General features: G+C 48.3%; 1 protein-coding gene across 1 annotated transcript in view; it reads left to right on the top strand.

The window, feature by feature from the left end:
• Positions 1–565: 565 nt before the first annotated feature.
• Positions 566–15,627, top strand: part of ECE2 (endothelin converting enzyme 2) — a gene marked incomplete at both ends in the record, with an annotated part of 82,768 nt that continues 67,706 nt past the window's right edge. Inside the window, 4 exons of the mRNA XM_081956301.1 lie at positions 566–816; positions 1,651–1,657; positions 5,222–5,311; positions 8,210–8,354. Of these exons, the coding sequence (XP_081812427.1) occupies positions 566–816; positions 1,651–1,657; positions 5,222–5,311; positions 8,210–8,354 (493 nt within the window). The remainder of the gene's footprint in view (positions 817–1,650; positions 1,658–5,221; positions 5,312–8,209; positions 8,355–15,627) is intronic.

The following is a 15,627-nucleotide window of genomic DNA, read 5'->3' as shown; positions in this document are numbered from 1 at the left end:
CCTTCCCAGTGATAGATCTAGAGCAGTGATGGCAAAACCTTTTTCTCCTCGCATGCCGAAATTGCACACCCATAATGCAATGCCCCTCCATGTGCATGCATGCATGACCCCCTTGCTCCCCATTCCCCTCTGCATGCGTGCCGACACCCCCACGCCATGTTCCTCCTGCGCATGCGTGCAACCCCCCACGCCTAGCAGGCCTCCCTGAGGCTTCCTGGGACTAAAAATGGGCCATGGGGAAGTGCTGAATACCCTCCCCCCCTGTGGCCTGTTTTGGGCCTAGCAGGCCTCCCTGAAGCCCCCTGAAACCCAAAACGGCACAGGGAGATGTGCTGTGCTCCCCCACCCCCTGTGTATGTGCGCGCATCTCCCACCTGTGTGGCAGGGACCTGAAAATCAGGTGGGAGGTGCATGTGCATGCACAGTGCTCAGCTGGGCAATGGCTCCCATGCCTGCAAAGAGGGCCTTGCGTGCCACAGGTTCTCCATCATGGCTCTAGAGACAGACAAGCAATCACAAGGATACTTCCCTTGACTTTGAAAAGACAGGAAGGACAATGTATACTATGACTCCCCCAGGCGCCTCCCGGGGTGTCATTTCAGAGGAGGATGAACCAGTCCCAGGCACATCAGGAAGGGAATTGGCCAATGGCTCCAAGCAACCGATTGAGAGGGATTTGGCTGAAGCACAGCTGCGGCAGGATAGCTCTGAGGCTTCAGGTGGGGAAAGCACGCTGCTGCAGCCGGTCAATGAAGAGGAAGAGGAAGCGCCTTCTGCAGCTGATCCGAGAACACATAGCGCAGAGGGAAGGCAGAAGTAGAGAAGGTCAGCCCGATTGCTCACGAGGAGGCAGCCTCGGCCCTCTTGATGGGCTGCACCACATGGCTGGCTATTTGGCCCAGCAGACAGGTGGATACGATGGTGGGAACGATGTGGTCATTTCCTAGCTGCGTGTTTCTTGGTCCTTGTGATCCTTCGGTTCGCCATCACGGAGATATAGGATCTCCAGCTTGAGCAAGGAGTTGGACTAGAAGAGACCTCCAAGGTCCCTTCTTCCAACTCTGCTGTTCTGAAATCCTCTCTCGTTCTTCAGACACATGGCTGCATTTACCGCACATCTTGGTTGTTTGGAGTACTGCAGGTTGTGATTCCTGGTGTCACTATTGTGCATTTGCACTTCTTTTCCTTAAGGTTCTGTCAGGAAAGTTTCTCCCTCCTCCTCCTTACAATACAATACAATACCAGAGTTGGAAGGGACCTTGGAGGCCTTCTAGTCCAACCCCCTGCCTAGGCAGGAAACCCTATACCGTTTCAGACAGATGGCTATCCAACATCTTCTTAAAGACTTCCAGTGTTGGGGCATTCACAACTTCTGGAGGCAACTTCTGTTCCACTGATTCATTGTTCTAACTGTCAGGAAATTCCTCCTTAGTTCTAAGTTTCTTCTCTCCTTGATTAGTTTCCACCCATTGCTTCTTGTTCTACCCTCAGGTGCTTTGGAGAATAGTTTGACTCCCTCTTCTTTGTGGCAACCCCTGAGATATTGGAAGATTGTCTCCACTGGTCCTTCTTTTCATTCAACTAGACATCCCCAGTTCCTGCAACCATTCTTCCTACGTTTTATCTTTATCCTCTTTTATCTTTCTCAAGCTCTCAGGTTAGTCAAGAAGAGACGAAATGTATTAAGGATGCCCTGCACTAAGAGGATCTGGCTGTACCAGATCCTCTTAACTTTCTCTGTCTACTCATTCCGTGCGCTCCCAGGAAATGATTCACATCCATTAGCATTAGTATTTTTATTTACTTATTTATTTATTTCGTCAAGCATGTATTAGATGACATACATAAGTATAAACGTGATTTTGAATACACGAAATGAATACGAATAAAGGGGGACAGTAGGACAGGGACGGTAGGCACGCTGGTGCGCTTATGCATGCCCCCTTTACGGACCTCTTAGGAATGGGGTGAGGTCCACGGTAGACAGTTTGAGGTTGAAGCTGTGGGGGGTTTGAGGATGTAACAACGGAGTCAGGTAGAGCATTCCAGGCGTTGACCACTCTGTTGCTGAAGTTGTCTTTTCTGCAATCGAGTTTGGAGCGGTTCACCTTGAGTTTGTATCGATTGTTTGCCCGTGTATTATTGCAGTTGAAGCTGAAGAAGCTGTTGACAGGTAGTATGTTGTAGGAGACAATTTTGTGTACTCTGCTTAGTAACCGAGGGACACACTGAATCTATCCTGGGTGATTTCTGTCTGACAAACCAGTTTGGGCAGATCAGCATAAGGAATCGGAGCACGTAATCCTTTCTAAATATAGGAACTGCACCAAGGGAGGGAGAATCACCAGGCCAGAGGTTGAGATAATGATTAAAACGCAGCAGCATATTTAGAGATCCGTTGCTGTCTTGTTTTAAAGGGGGGACTTCTCGGTCTTCCGCTAGGTTACAAGAATTTAAAAAATGGAAGGGGGGGCATGGAGAGGGAAATTGTGCAGAAGGAGCAAGGGGTTTTTAAGAAAGGGGGGGGTGATTCGATGGCTCCTCTTCATAGAAAAGAATAAGGGTGTTTTTTTCTGAACCTCCTTCCTAGAGGAAATTGATTGACTTACATACAGTGAATGAATGCCAAGACAAGTCAAAATGAGTCCCACGTTTGCCTGTTCTTCCTTCAACCAGGCTTCCTGAAATCTTCCTTCCTTTCTTCTTTCTTCTCATTCCCATCTCCCTCTCTCCTTCCTTCCTCCATCCCTCCTTCTTATTCCCAACTCTTCCTCCCTCCCTCTCTCCCTCCTTCTCAGACCCATCCCTTCCTTCCTTCTTCCCTCCCTCCTTCTCATTTCCATATCTTCCTTCCTCCCTCCCTTTTTCCCTCCCTCCTTCCCATCCCTTCCTCCCTCCCTCCTTCTCATTTCCATCCCTCCCTTTCTCCCTCCCTCCTCATTCCCATCTCTTCCTCCCTGCTTGCCTCCTTCTCATTCCCATCTCTTCCTCCCTTCCTCCTTCTCATTCCCATCCCTTCCTTTCTTCCTTTCTCCCTCCCTCCTTCTCATTCCCATCCCTTCCTTTCTTCCTTTCTCCCTCCCTCCTTCTCATTTCCATCCCTCCCATCTCCTCCCTCCTCCCCCTTCCTTCTCTGCCTCTCTCCTTCTCCTTCCCTTCTCCCTTCTTTCCCTTCCTTCTGTCCTCCCTCCTTCTCATTCCCATCTTTTCCTTCCTCCCTCCCTCTTCCTCCTTTCTTCTCTGCCTTTCTCCTTCTCCTTCCCTTCTCCCTTCCCTCCCTCCCTCCCTCCTTCTCATTCCCATCTGCCTCCCTCCCTCCCCTCCTCCCTTTGTAACTTTGGTTGCTAATCCCACGATTGTGAAGAGTACCAGTTGCCGCTTTCCCCACATTGGAAGACTGTTGTTGTTGTTGTTTTAAAGTGCATGCATGTTCCATAAAGAAAATAGAACTGTAGCGTGCATTATTTATTTTTTTAAAACAGGGTGAAAATATTCCTCGCAATATCATTGCCCATACACGCCAAGGAATGGGGGACCGGGTGCCGCAACTACCTCTTCCATAGAATTTTTTTCAAATGAATGGTGTGCCAGGAAATTGCTTTGGACTCCTAGCGACCCCATAGATTTCTCTCCGGGATGATCGATTCCCGAAGCTCCTCTTTCCAACCTCCCAAGGATCCCTTCGCCGAACAGAGTCTGCCTATCTCGCTGCTGGCCATCCTGTCCTCTCTTTCCTTCTTCCTCTTGCAGACTTAGAACTGCCATTCCTAAAATAGAATCTCTGTTTTCAAAATGACATTAGGCAGAAGTTGGACCTTTGCATTCTCCTTTTCTTCTCCGTATTCTCATGCCTGGAAGAGCTGCGCAGACTCATCGCTGTATGGAAACGTTGATGATTCCTTCGCACTGGAGAAAAACATTGCCTTTCTCTCAATTAACCCTAGAAAGATCAACAGTTTCAGGAATTTATTATTATGAGGGTTGGTCGCACAGCCAGGCAGATTCTTAGACTGGATTTGGCATTTTTATTCCCGCTAGAGGTAGTCCTCAACTTACGACCACAATCAAACCCAAAATTTCCATTGCTAAGTGAGACATTTGTTACGTGAGTTTTTCCCCCTGTTACGACCTTCCTTGACCCAGTTGTTAAGTGAAGCCTGGCAGCTGTTAAGTTAGTAACACGGTTGTTACGTTGGGCCATCAGGCCTGCCACAGGTAATGCTGTGGGAAAATGGGAGGGGGGATTATATGGAGTATGGGAGATATGTAGTCAAAATAACATTCCTTTCTCAGAGAGTCAAGGACATCTTGCCCTGCAACTGTGATGGTGTGACTGGGAGGCATCTCCAGTTTTGGACGGTGCCTGATTGGGCCATGTTTGCTTGTTTGTTTGTTTTATTGGATTTATATGCCACCCTTCTCCCAAAGGACTCAGGGCGGCGTACAACATTAAAAACCACACATCCCAAAAGTTAAAAACAAATTAAATATATATCCAAAAAAACAAATCGAATTTATGGAACAATACATTTTAAAAATGAGTTAAAAATAACAGGCCAGACCGGCTTGCTGGAAAAGCCAACTTTTTAGGGCGCGTCGGAAGGACCGGAGGTCGGGGATTATGCGAAGCTCCGGGGGCAGCTCATTCCAGAGGGAAGGCGCTCCCACAGAGAAGGCTCTCCCCCTGGGGGTCACCAGCCGACACTGTCTGGCCGACGGCACCCTGAGGAGGCCAACTGTGGGATCGTACTGGACGGTGGGAGGCTACTGGTGGCAGTAGGTGGTTTCGCAGGTACCCTGGGCCTAAGCCATGGAGTGCTTTAAAGGTCATAATTAGTACCTTGAATCGCACCCAGAAAACAACTGGCAACCAGTGCAGGCTGTCTAAAAGGAGTGTAACATGGGAGCTCCTAGGTACCCCCATGATAACCTGCGCGGCCGCGTGATGGACATATGGCTGCTGGGCAGGGACTCAGTTTATTTTGGGTGGGGAAAACCTGGAAGCTTTCAGATTCGGGTTTTCTCGGACGTGCCAATATAACATCTCTAATAAATTGGGACTTTGAGGAAACTCAAGCCTCGGAGTTGTCTTTCGTTGGGGGTGTTACTTGGAACCCTGACGCTGGGCTCCGTTGGGGTCGTACGCCGAGGACCGCCTGCCGTTTTCTCTCGTGTCTTCCAACCGCAGCGATATTTTCCCACCTTTTTTGCCTCCCTTCAGATGACGGAGTATAAGCGAGCCATGTTTCAAGAGGACGAAGTGGTGGATGCCACAGGGGACGGGAGCAACTCATCTCCGGACAGCGTAGAGGTAGGGAGAACGGGTGGGAGGTACCGGAAGCTCTCAACTTAGCAACCGTTCACTTTGCGACCATTCGAGGTGGCAACGGGTCCTGGAAAAAACTACTGATGGACTAATTTTCCCATTAACAACCGTTGCCGCATTTGCTTTGGTCACACGATCAGAATTGGGGCACTTGGCAACGGGCATGTATTTATGGGGGTTGCAGTGTCCTTGGGGGGGGGGTCACGTCGTGATCCCCATTTGTGACCTCCTCCGCTGCTTTCCGCCCTGCAAAATCAATGCGAGGAGCCATGGACCTCCCCATTCATATAACAACTGTGGCAAATCACTTAACAACCATGGGAAAGAGGTCGCAAAATAGGACACGGGTAATTTCACCTATTTTGCTTAATGTTGGAAATCTTATGCTCCGTTTGTTCTGACTGAGGCTTCCCCAGCAGCATAAAGCTGAGTCCTCGTCCCGATAAACCCCTTTTATTGAATTGACAGTGAATTCCTCTCCAGCAAAGTCCCGGTCCATAGTCTTTCATGATAGTTCACAATTGCTGACCTTTACCAGGCTTGGAGAGTGGCCAGGCCGATATCTTTCAGACGCAGCAATACTTGGCAAGAATGCAGGAATGAACTCATTGTCTCCTGCAAACTCCATTCCCCTTTCGCTCCTCTTTTATTTCCTCCAGGAGGGGCCATTTACCGTCCACCTGTGCCTTTACTCCTAAAGTGGTCCTTGTGCCTTAGCTGTTCCCTTTGGCAGCTCTGCTCATGCGCACACTGGGAACAAGCTCCAGCTGTTTGTCTGCCTCACTGATGTCTGACTCTGAAGGCAGCTGATAACTGGCATACGGCTCTGGCCCCCTCTCTGCCTCCAATGCAGAGCCCTCATCGGAGCCTTCTCCAGACTCCAGGACTGGCCCATGTTCCTCCCCAATCTCCTCACTGTCCGAATCTGCTGCCAGCTCTGCTGGCTGCTGGCAGGCCACCACACCATTGTGGTCATAAGCCAAGGATTATTTAGAATAGAATAGAATAGAATAGAATAGAATAGAATAGAATAGAATAGAATAGAATAGAATAGAATAGAATAGAATAGAATAGAATAGAAGAATAGAACACAACAGAACAGAACAGAATTCTTTATTGGCCAAGTGTGATTGGACACACAAGGAATTTGTCTTTTGTGCATATGCTCTCAGTGTACATAAAGAAAAGTAAAATTTATGATCTTTCATGGATTCGACTCCAGCCTGAGAGGCTGCCATGCGATCTTTACACACCCTGTTTCTTTTCAGAATGCCAGGGTTCCAAGTAATTGATCCATATATTAAGCAAAACTCCGAGGCAGGAAGATTCCTCAAAGAATAGCTTTACTGGAAATATATCGGCACAGATCCGGTGCAAACCGACACTGAAGGTTCCTGTGGTTTTCCCCTAATGAAAACTAAAAGTTTGTCACTTCCCCAAAACAATCAGTCACATGGTCCAATCACGGTGCTGTCTTGTTGCCTGGTGGCATCGCTCCGCCTCCCTCTGACCAGGCGTGAAAATGTCCTTGGTTCCCAAGAGGAAGTATTTTGTTTTGGCTACAAAATCCCAGCTATCTCTAAACTCCCCCCTCCCTATCCCTCAGCTCCAGTGTGGCAAGACTGAAGCTTCCAAGATGGCTTTGGTCAGGTCAGCTTCAGGGTTGACACGCGTCTGATGCTGCTCGGTAACACAATTATTTGCATGAAATAATTGTAATAAATCCAGCGCTGTCTGGACTGCCTACGTATAATTGCAGCGTTAAAGCTTGCAAAACATGAATGGAAGTTGGGGAGAAAGAGAGTTGAGAGCAGCTGGTTCCAACAAAGCTTGCATAAAGGATACGAGCTTTGCTCCAACCCTTCACTGAAGTCAACAAATTGCACTTGAGATTTATAACTCTGACTTTATTCCTATTTGGGGAGACGAGCAAGCATTGTTTTTATGGGGAAGACGTCATTCTGGACTGTCAGTGGCAGAAGATTAATTTCTGACGCGGCTGAATTCGGTGTGACATGATTAAAAAGCAAGCTAAACATATCAGGCCTGGTTGCCCTTTAAGTCCCGGGGTTTGCGGTAAGCCATTGAAAGGCAACAGGACAAATCGCTTGAACTTTAAAACTGCAAGCTAGAATTTCGCTAAGGACAAGAAGCAGTTTCTGATTTTAGAGCAAAGAGACACAGGTAATCCTTGACTTAAAATACATCATTTAGTCACCTTTGGAAGTTACAATGGCACTGAAAAAAGTGACTTATGGCTGTTTTTCACACTTATGATCCTTAAAGGAGAATATTTGTAGCTCAGGGTTGAAATGAGGGGTCTTTGATGCTCTCTGAGCTTGGTGGTTTTCTTGCAGACGTTTCATGACCTTAACTAGGTAATGGGGGTGGCCCGCCAGTGGTCAGCAGAGCTGGCAGAGAGTCGGATAGTGAGGAGGTTGGGAAGGAACTTGGGCCAGTCCTGGAGGCTGGGGAAGGCTCGGATGAGGGTTCTGCGTCGGAGGCAGAGAGGGGGCCGAGGCTGTCTGGCAGTGATCAGGTGCTAGACAGCAGTGACGCAGAGGGACAGCTAGGAACAAAATTTTTGCACGTACCGAACCAGCACTAATGCCCTCAGCAATCCACCCCACCCCAAACTTCTGGTGGGCCTGTTTTTCACGCCCACCAAACCTCCGTGCCCTGCACTTACCTGCATCCAAAACAGGCTGTGTGGGGATTCCTGGGAGGGGCAGGGCCCCCCAGCCAGGAGTGGGATTTGGGGGTTCTCCAAACTGCACAGAATTTTAGCTAGAGCAGCAGCCCCCCCTGATAGAATGGTACTTTAATGTATTCTGTCTCCCGTTTCTTTTCTGTTTCCCCTTTGATTCTTGTCCCTTCTTCAAGGTGGGCTTCCGAAAAGGGGATGGCCTCCTGCTGAGTCGCCTTGGCTCCCAAATCCATCTGAAGTTGGTCTTCTGGGTGATTTCCCTCTTCGTGGCGGTTCTGCTGCTGAGTACAATCATAGCCATGGCCATCCAGTACAGTAAAGGTAGGTCAAGGCCAGGGGTCAGATTCAGCCGGTTCTGACCGGATGCTAATTTTACATCTGGTTCGCCGAACTAGTACTTGGAAGGACTGGCTGGCCACGCCCATCCCTCCGAGGAGTTCATTATGCCAGGTAAGTGCAGGGCCTGAGCGGAGGCTCTGGGAAGGCGAACAATGGGCCTTCCGGAAGTTTTGGAAGTCCGGAAACAGGCCTGTTTCTGGGCTCCGGAGGGGCTCTGGAGCCCGGGGGAGGCTGTTTTCGCCCTCCTCGAGGCTCGAGGAAAGCCTCCAGATCCCCCTAACCGGCCGTGGTCCAGGAGGCTGAATAAACCATGCCCTCCCCCCCCCATGGCCATGCTCCCCAGCAACCAGGCAGAGAACTGGTTGCTAAAATGTTTCAGTCCCACCCCTGGTGAAGGCCAGCAGTAAGTTTGACCACGGACCTTATTCCACCTTGCACAGGTAGTCCTCGACTTACAACTGTTCATTTAGTGACCATTCAAAGTTGCAAAGGCACCCCAAAAAAGGGATTTATGATGGTGAACGTTTCTCACACTTAGGACGGTGGCAGCATTCCCTGTGGTCAGGTGATCAGAGTTCAGACGCTTGGCAACTAATTCATATTTATGACGGTTGGAGCGTCCTGGGGGGGGGTCACGTGATCACTTTTTGCGACCTCCCGGCAAGCAAAGTCAATGGGGAAGCCGGATTCACTTAACAACCACACTACTCACTTAACAGCTGCAGGGATCCGCTGAACAAGGGCGACAGGAATGGTCGTCAACATGGGGCAAAATTCACTTTAACAACTGTCTTGCTTAGCAAACGAAATTTGGGGTCAGCAATATATAAGCCATGAGAGTAGTACTGTTTCTTTAAGTACTGCTGTAATGGGATTGGTTGCTGTTACCTCAAGCAGCCATGAGATGGAGCCAGAATGACTGTTAGCTCTCTGTTTGTTAGATGCTGATCGGTGGATACTGCTTGTAGATGTATCGTGAGTTACTGTGAGTTTTGCTACTGTTAACGACTTTGTGTGCTGAACTGATTATATGATACTGGACTGTGTTCGATGGATCACGCCTTAACTGGGAACATTGATAACTGACTGACTGAACCGTGTGTAAATTGAACTCTGAATACCTCTGTTTTCCACATAAGTAAAATACTATTACTTTTACTATTCGGTGTCCCTGTATGCTGGTTTGTGCGTGTTCTTCCACACCACTCTCATTACGCTTCTCTGCACACTTGCTCTCCTAACGGGGAGCTTACCTAACAGTAGTCCTCGACGTATGACCACAATTGGGACCCACATTTCTGTTGCTAAACAAGACGGTTGCTAAGCAAGTTTTGATCCATTACGACGGTTGTTCAGTGAATCTCCGCCGCTGTTGGCCACACGGTTGTTAAGTGAGTCCAGCTTCCCCGTTGATTTTCGCTCGTCAGAAGGTCACAGAAGGTGATCACGTAACTCGGGGGGGACACGGAAGCCGCCATAAATATGAATTAGTCACCAAGCGTCCGAATTTTGATCACGTGACCATGGGGAGTCATGCGAAAAACAGTCCTAATTGACTTTTTCCAGGGCTGTTGTAATTAAGAACTGCCACTAAAAAAACTGTTATAAGTCAAGGACTTCCTGCACTCTCCTTTTTCTATCACTGTGATGGCTAACCTTTTTGTCGTCACTTGCCGGAACCGCTCGTAAGTGCCCATACCCATAATGCAATGTGTGCGCAAACCCCCCATGCTCCTCTATCCCCGCACATGCCCCCTGCCCCCTCTGCATGACCCCCCGCTCCCCCCCACATGTGCCCCTCCCCCATTTTTGGCTTCCAGGTTGGTGCAGGAGGCCTTTCCACGCTGAAAATGGGGTGCAGGGGAATTGTGCGTGGGGCCCGAAAATGGAATGTGAGTGCCCCTGTGCATGTACTACGACCCTTGCGCATGCACATGTGTGCCCCCCCGCATGCGCCCCCCCCATGCATGCACGACAGAGACCTGAAGACTAGCTGGTCAGCGGGAGAGGCGTGTGCACATGCGCGATTGAGCTGGGCTGGGGCGAAGGCTGGTTTGCTCGCAGAGAGGGCTCTTTGTGCCATAGATTTGCTATCCAGCTTCTACCAGGTCTTGGCCAATTGTGTTGTTAGTGAGCGTGTAACACAAAGCCGCCTTTTGCAAGATAGCCAAGGAGCATTTCAGAGCCCCACGGGAGGAAAAGCAAAAGGACGCAAACAGGAGGTCTGCCTTATGGCGGGTCTGTCTCCTTGGGGGATCCCAACGAGACCCTCCGTCACTCGCTCTCCCCTCCTGCTGTGCTTCAGGGCTCAAGAATAGCTTTCAACGGCCCCTCTTGAGCCGGCTGGGAGCCTGTGTGCGGGACACACTCACAATGCTTTCCCTGAGATCATAGACTCCCAGCCGTCAAAGCTTCACAACAAAAAGGCCCACAAAGAATTCTTTGTTAGCCCCCTGGCTGCACTGAGCACAACACAGCCGAGTTTTGCTTAAGCTCTTTCACACACATGCACAGACAGACAGACAGACACACAAACACACATCCCTTTTGCTCTCACCAATCCTCACCATGGGTGGGAGGGGGTTTAGGAGAGAAGTTGTGGCTTCAGAAGTTGTTGGTTCACATGTTGTTTCTCCCCAGAAGCTTCCGTTGCGCTCCCTCTTCTTCAACGCACCCCTTCTTCCTTTCCATCTCAGCTGCGCCTTAGGGTGGTGCAGGTGGTCCTCGACTTACAACCATCCGTTTAGGGACCAAAGGCAATGAAAAAAATGACTTCCACCCATTTTAAAGTTGCCAAGGTTGAGAAACATAGACAGGGGTGTCCAAACTTGGGAACTTTAAGACTTGTGGACTTCAACTCCCAGAATTCCCCAGCCAGCCATGCTGGCTGGGGAATTCTGGGAGTTGAAGTCCACAAGTCTTAAAGTTCCCAAGTTTGGACACCCCTGAACATAGACATACTTTGTTCACCTGGCTAAGCGATGGTTTGTGGTTAAAATCACCGTGGGATTGACATATACTGGACTTAAATTTAAATTTAAATCTGGATTCTCCCAATATATTCAGTCCAAACCAGTGGTGAAATTCAATTTTTTTAGACTACCGATTCTGTGGGTGTGGCTTGGTGGGCGTGGCTTGGTGGGCGTGGCAGGGAAAGGATACTGCAAAATCTCCATTCCCTCCCCATTCCAGGGGCCAGCCAGAGGTGGGATTTGCCGCTTCTCCAAACTACTCAAAATTTCCGCTACCGGTTCTCCAGAACCTGCTGGATTTCACCCCTGGTCCAAACCCATAATTGTTCATCGGAAGTTTGAATAACAGGCTAAAGCAAACACAGAACCAGCTTTATTGTGGCTTCTTAATAACCTAGAAACCCAATCAGGATTGCTGATTGTGACTGCGATTGTGATTTGCTTTGTGACTGTTTGACGTTACAATGGCACTGAAAAAAGTGACTTGTGACCGTTTTCATACTGATGCCCATTGCAGCATTTTGGTGACATGATCCAAATTCAGATGCTTGGCAACTAGGCATGTATTTATGACAGCTGTACTGTCCTGGGGTTGTGTGACCACCAGGTGTATTGTGTAAGCTTCCCAACCGGCTTTGGGCAAGCGAAGCCAACAGGGGAAGCTGTGTTTGCTTAATGAATTCAAGATTCACTTAACAACCGCAGTGATTCGCTGAACAACCGTGGCACAAAAGATCGTAAAAATGGGCGCAAAACTCATTCGACAACTTTTCTGAGCCGAAGAAATGTTGGGCTTCGTTGTGGTTGTACATTGAGGACTGATCTATATTTTGCTCCCACCAATGTTTTTTTGCCAAATGTAGTTTTAAGCTCCCCAAAAAAGCTGTCCGTTTTTCATACTTATGACCATTGAAGTCGAAGGACATGCATTTAATCTCCCCTTCATTTGTTCCAGATAGTATTAATACATGTGTTCGATTTATGTATTTATTAAATTTATATGCTTCCCCATCCTGACGTTTGAGGCAGCTCTGAGCGGCTTACAACATAGTGCAAAATATGGATATAAAAAAAAATTAAACGTAGGAATAATATTTTTATAGTGTTTTAATATAAAACATTACAAACAGTTAGTGTCCTTCTCTCATCTTTTTATAAAGAGGGTGAGGGGTTTTCTTCTATTTTACAGGTTCTCTGCTAAGGCTCCTCCTTTGTGTTTTTATTCAAGACTAGCCAATAAGCCAGCATTGCCCGGGTATTTATTTATAGGTGGGAAAATGTCCGGACCAAATGTAATTTCTAATGTTGGATTTTCCTCCTTACCAGAGGGAGCCCCCTTGAGGAGTACTGTAAAGCTGTTACTATGGCAGCTCCACTGCACTGTACAATTGAAGCCATTTTACGGCAGTACAGTAGAAGCCGTTTTAAGACACAACAGGCTGTATTTTAACAGAACATAAACCCTGAGGGGTTTTAAGGGGGGGTCTTACCCCCACAGTATTTGTTTCCAGACAGTAAGTCATCTGTGTACCAAAATTTGAAATTGCTTGAGGCGTTCCAGAGTTATGCTGGAACATACATACATACATGCGTAAACACACAAACACAAACACACACACGCACAGAGAGAGAGAGAGAGAGAGAGAGAGAGAGAGAGAGAGAGAGAGGGAGAGAGATATGTTTTTATATACATAGATGGTAATAAAAAGACATGGAATAGAATAAGTTTTAAGTTCGTGGTGGTGGTAAGAATGCAGCATTGGAACAGGATATCTTTGGGCAGATCAAGAGTCTGTGTTTCTTTTAGTGCTAAGTTTATCCACTGGTTGTCAGCTTGTGGACTTGTTTATATACAGATATATAATATATATATTTACTGTATCTCCTTAGTTTATTTGGCCAAGTCTGGTTAGATTAGACACACAAGGAATTTGTCCCTGGTAGAGAGGCACTCAGTGTACTTGGGAAACAACAGAATCTATATAAATAAAAATGTAATGTTTGTTTGTTCAAAATCTCAAATCTCCGAAAGTTCTTCACTGATTGCTTTGAAATTTTGACACAACATTGCATTTGACTACGCACATGTTTATATATATGTATATTATATAGATGTCACACCTGTGACAGGTAAAACATGTTTTTTTGTAAAAACATGCTTTTTTGAAAACCAGCACCGTCTTCATTTCTTGAGTATAGTATATTCGGAACAGTTCGGCCTCTCTCCAGCTCCTTCCTCCTCCTCCTCCTCCTCAGGGGACATCAGCTGCCTCCTCTCACCGCCACCACTGAGGGAAGCCGGATTGGGGGCGGCAGCCTCCTCCTCCTCCTCTCCTTCTCAGCTCGGCCAGGCCGGGGCCTGTGGGAGCGTCCTCCGTGGCGGCTCTTGCAAGGGCCACCATGGCTCACTTCCATGCAGGGGCCGCCTCTGCCGGGGGACTTGTGCTTTCTCTTTTCTTTCTTTTCCATTTAACCAGACTGGGCCACAGCAATGCGTGGTCGGGTTCAGCTAGTCTATATATTAAAAAATATGTGTGTATGTGTGTTCCCACCCCGCTCCTGTGGGAAGGATACTGCAAAATCCCTGTTCCTTCCCCACTCCTGGAGGAAGGATATTGCAAAATCCCCATTTTCTCACTACTCCTGGGGGAAGGATATTGCAAAATCCCCATTTTCTCACTACTCCTGGGGGAAGGATATTGCAAAATCCCTGTTCCTTCCCCACTCCTGGGGGAAGGATATTGCAAAATCCCCATTTTCTCACTACTCCTGGAGGAAGGATATTGCAAAATCCCCATTTTCTCACTACTCCTGGGGGAAGGATATTGCAAAATCCCTGTTCCTTCCCCACTCCTGGGGGAAGGATATTGCAAAATCCCTATTCCCTCCCAACTCCTGGGGGAAGGATATTGCAAAATCCCTGTTCCTTCCCCACTCCTGGGGGAAGGATATTGCAAAATCCCTGTTCCTTCCCCACTCCTGGGGGAAGGATATTGCAAAATCCCTATTCCCTCCCAACTCCTGGAGGAAGGATATTGCAAAATCCCTGTTCCTTCCCCACTCCTGGGGGAAGGATATTGCAAAATCCTTATTCCCTCCCAACTCCTGGGGGAAGGATATTGCAAAATCCCTGTTCCTTCCCCACTCCTGGAGGAAGGATATTGCAAAATCCCCATTTTCTCACTACTCCTGGGGGAAGGATATTGCAAAATCCCTGTTCCTTCCCCACTCCTGGGGGAAGGATATTGCAAAATCCCTATTCCCTCCCAACTCCTGGGGGAAGGATATTGCAAAATCCCTGTTCCTTCCCCACTCCTGGGGGAAGGATATTGCAAAATCCCTGTTCCTTCCCCACTCCTGGGGGAAGGATATTGCAAAATCCCTGTTCCTTCCCCACTCCTGGGGGAAGGATATTGCAAAATCCCTATTCCCTCCCAACTCCTGGAGGAAGGATATTGCAAAATCCCTGTTCCTTCCCCACTCCTGGGGGAAGGATATTGCAAAATCCCTATTCCCTCCCAACTCCTGGGGGAAGGATATTGCAAAATCCCTGTTCCTTCCCCACTCCTGGAGGAAGGATATTGCAAAATCCCATTCCCACCCCACTCCTGGGGAAGGATATTGCAAAATCCCCATTTTCTCACTACTCCTGGGGGAAGGATATTGCAAAATCCCTATTCCCTCCCAACTCCTGGGGGAAGGATATTGCAAAATCCCCATTCCCTCCCCATTCCTGGGGGAAGGATACTGCAAAATCTCCATTCTCTCCCAACTCCTGGGGGAAGGATACTGCAAAATCTCCATTCCCTCCCCACTCCTGGGGGAAGGATATTGCAAAATCCCTATTCTCTCACTACTCTTGGGGGAAGGATATTGCAAAATCCCCATTCCCTCCCCATTCTTGGGGGAAGGATATTGCAAAATCTCCATTCCCTCCCCACTCTTGGGGGAAGGATATTGCAAAATCCCTATTCTCTCACTACTCTTGGGGGAAGGATATTGCAAAATCCCCATTCCTTCCCCACTCTGGGGCCAGCCAGAGGTGGGATTTGCCGGTTCTGCAAACTACTTAAAATTTCCGCTACCGGTTCTCCAGAACCTGCTGAATTTCACCCTGGTTAAATTAGATGTTCTCCAAATAGAGGTTTCTTCTCAGCTCCCACCAGCTCAGAGGCCCGGAGCTGCCATTCAGAGGAGAAAACTAGGCCAGCTACCAAGACTCACCATCCCGCCTACACAAGCTGAAGAAACTCCTGCTAACAATCCATGATTAATTGCCGGGT

This window comes from Natrix helvetica, assembly GCF_964273705.1.
Source record: "Natrix helvetica genome assembly, chromosome: 5".
Taxonomy (NCBI): domain Eukaryota; kingdom Metazoa; phylum Chordata; class Lepidosauria; order Squamata; family Natricidae; genus Natrix; species Natrix helvetica.
This window is presented reverse-complemented; position numbering and strand designations above follow the sequence as displayed.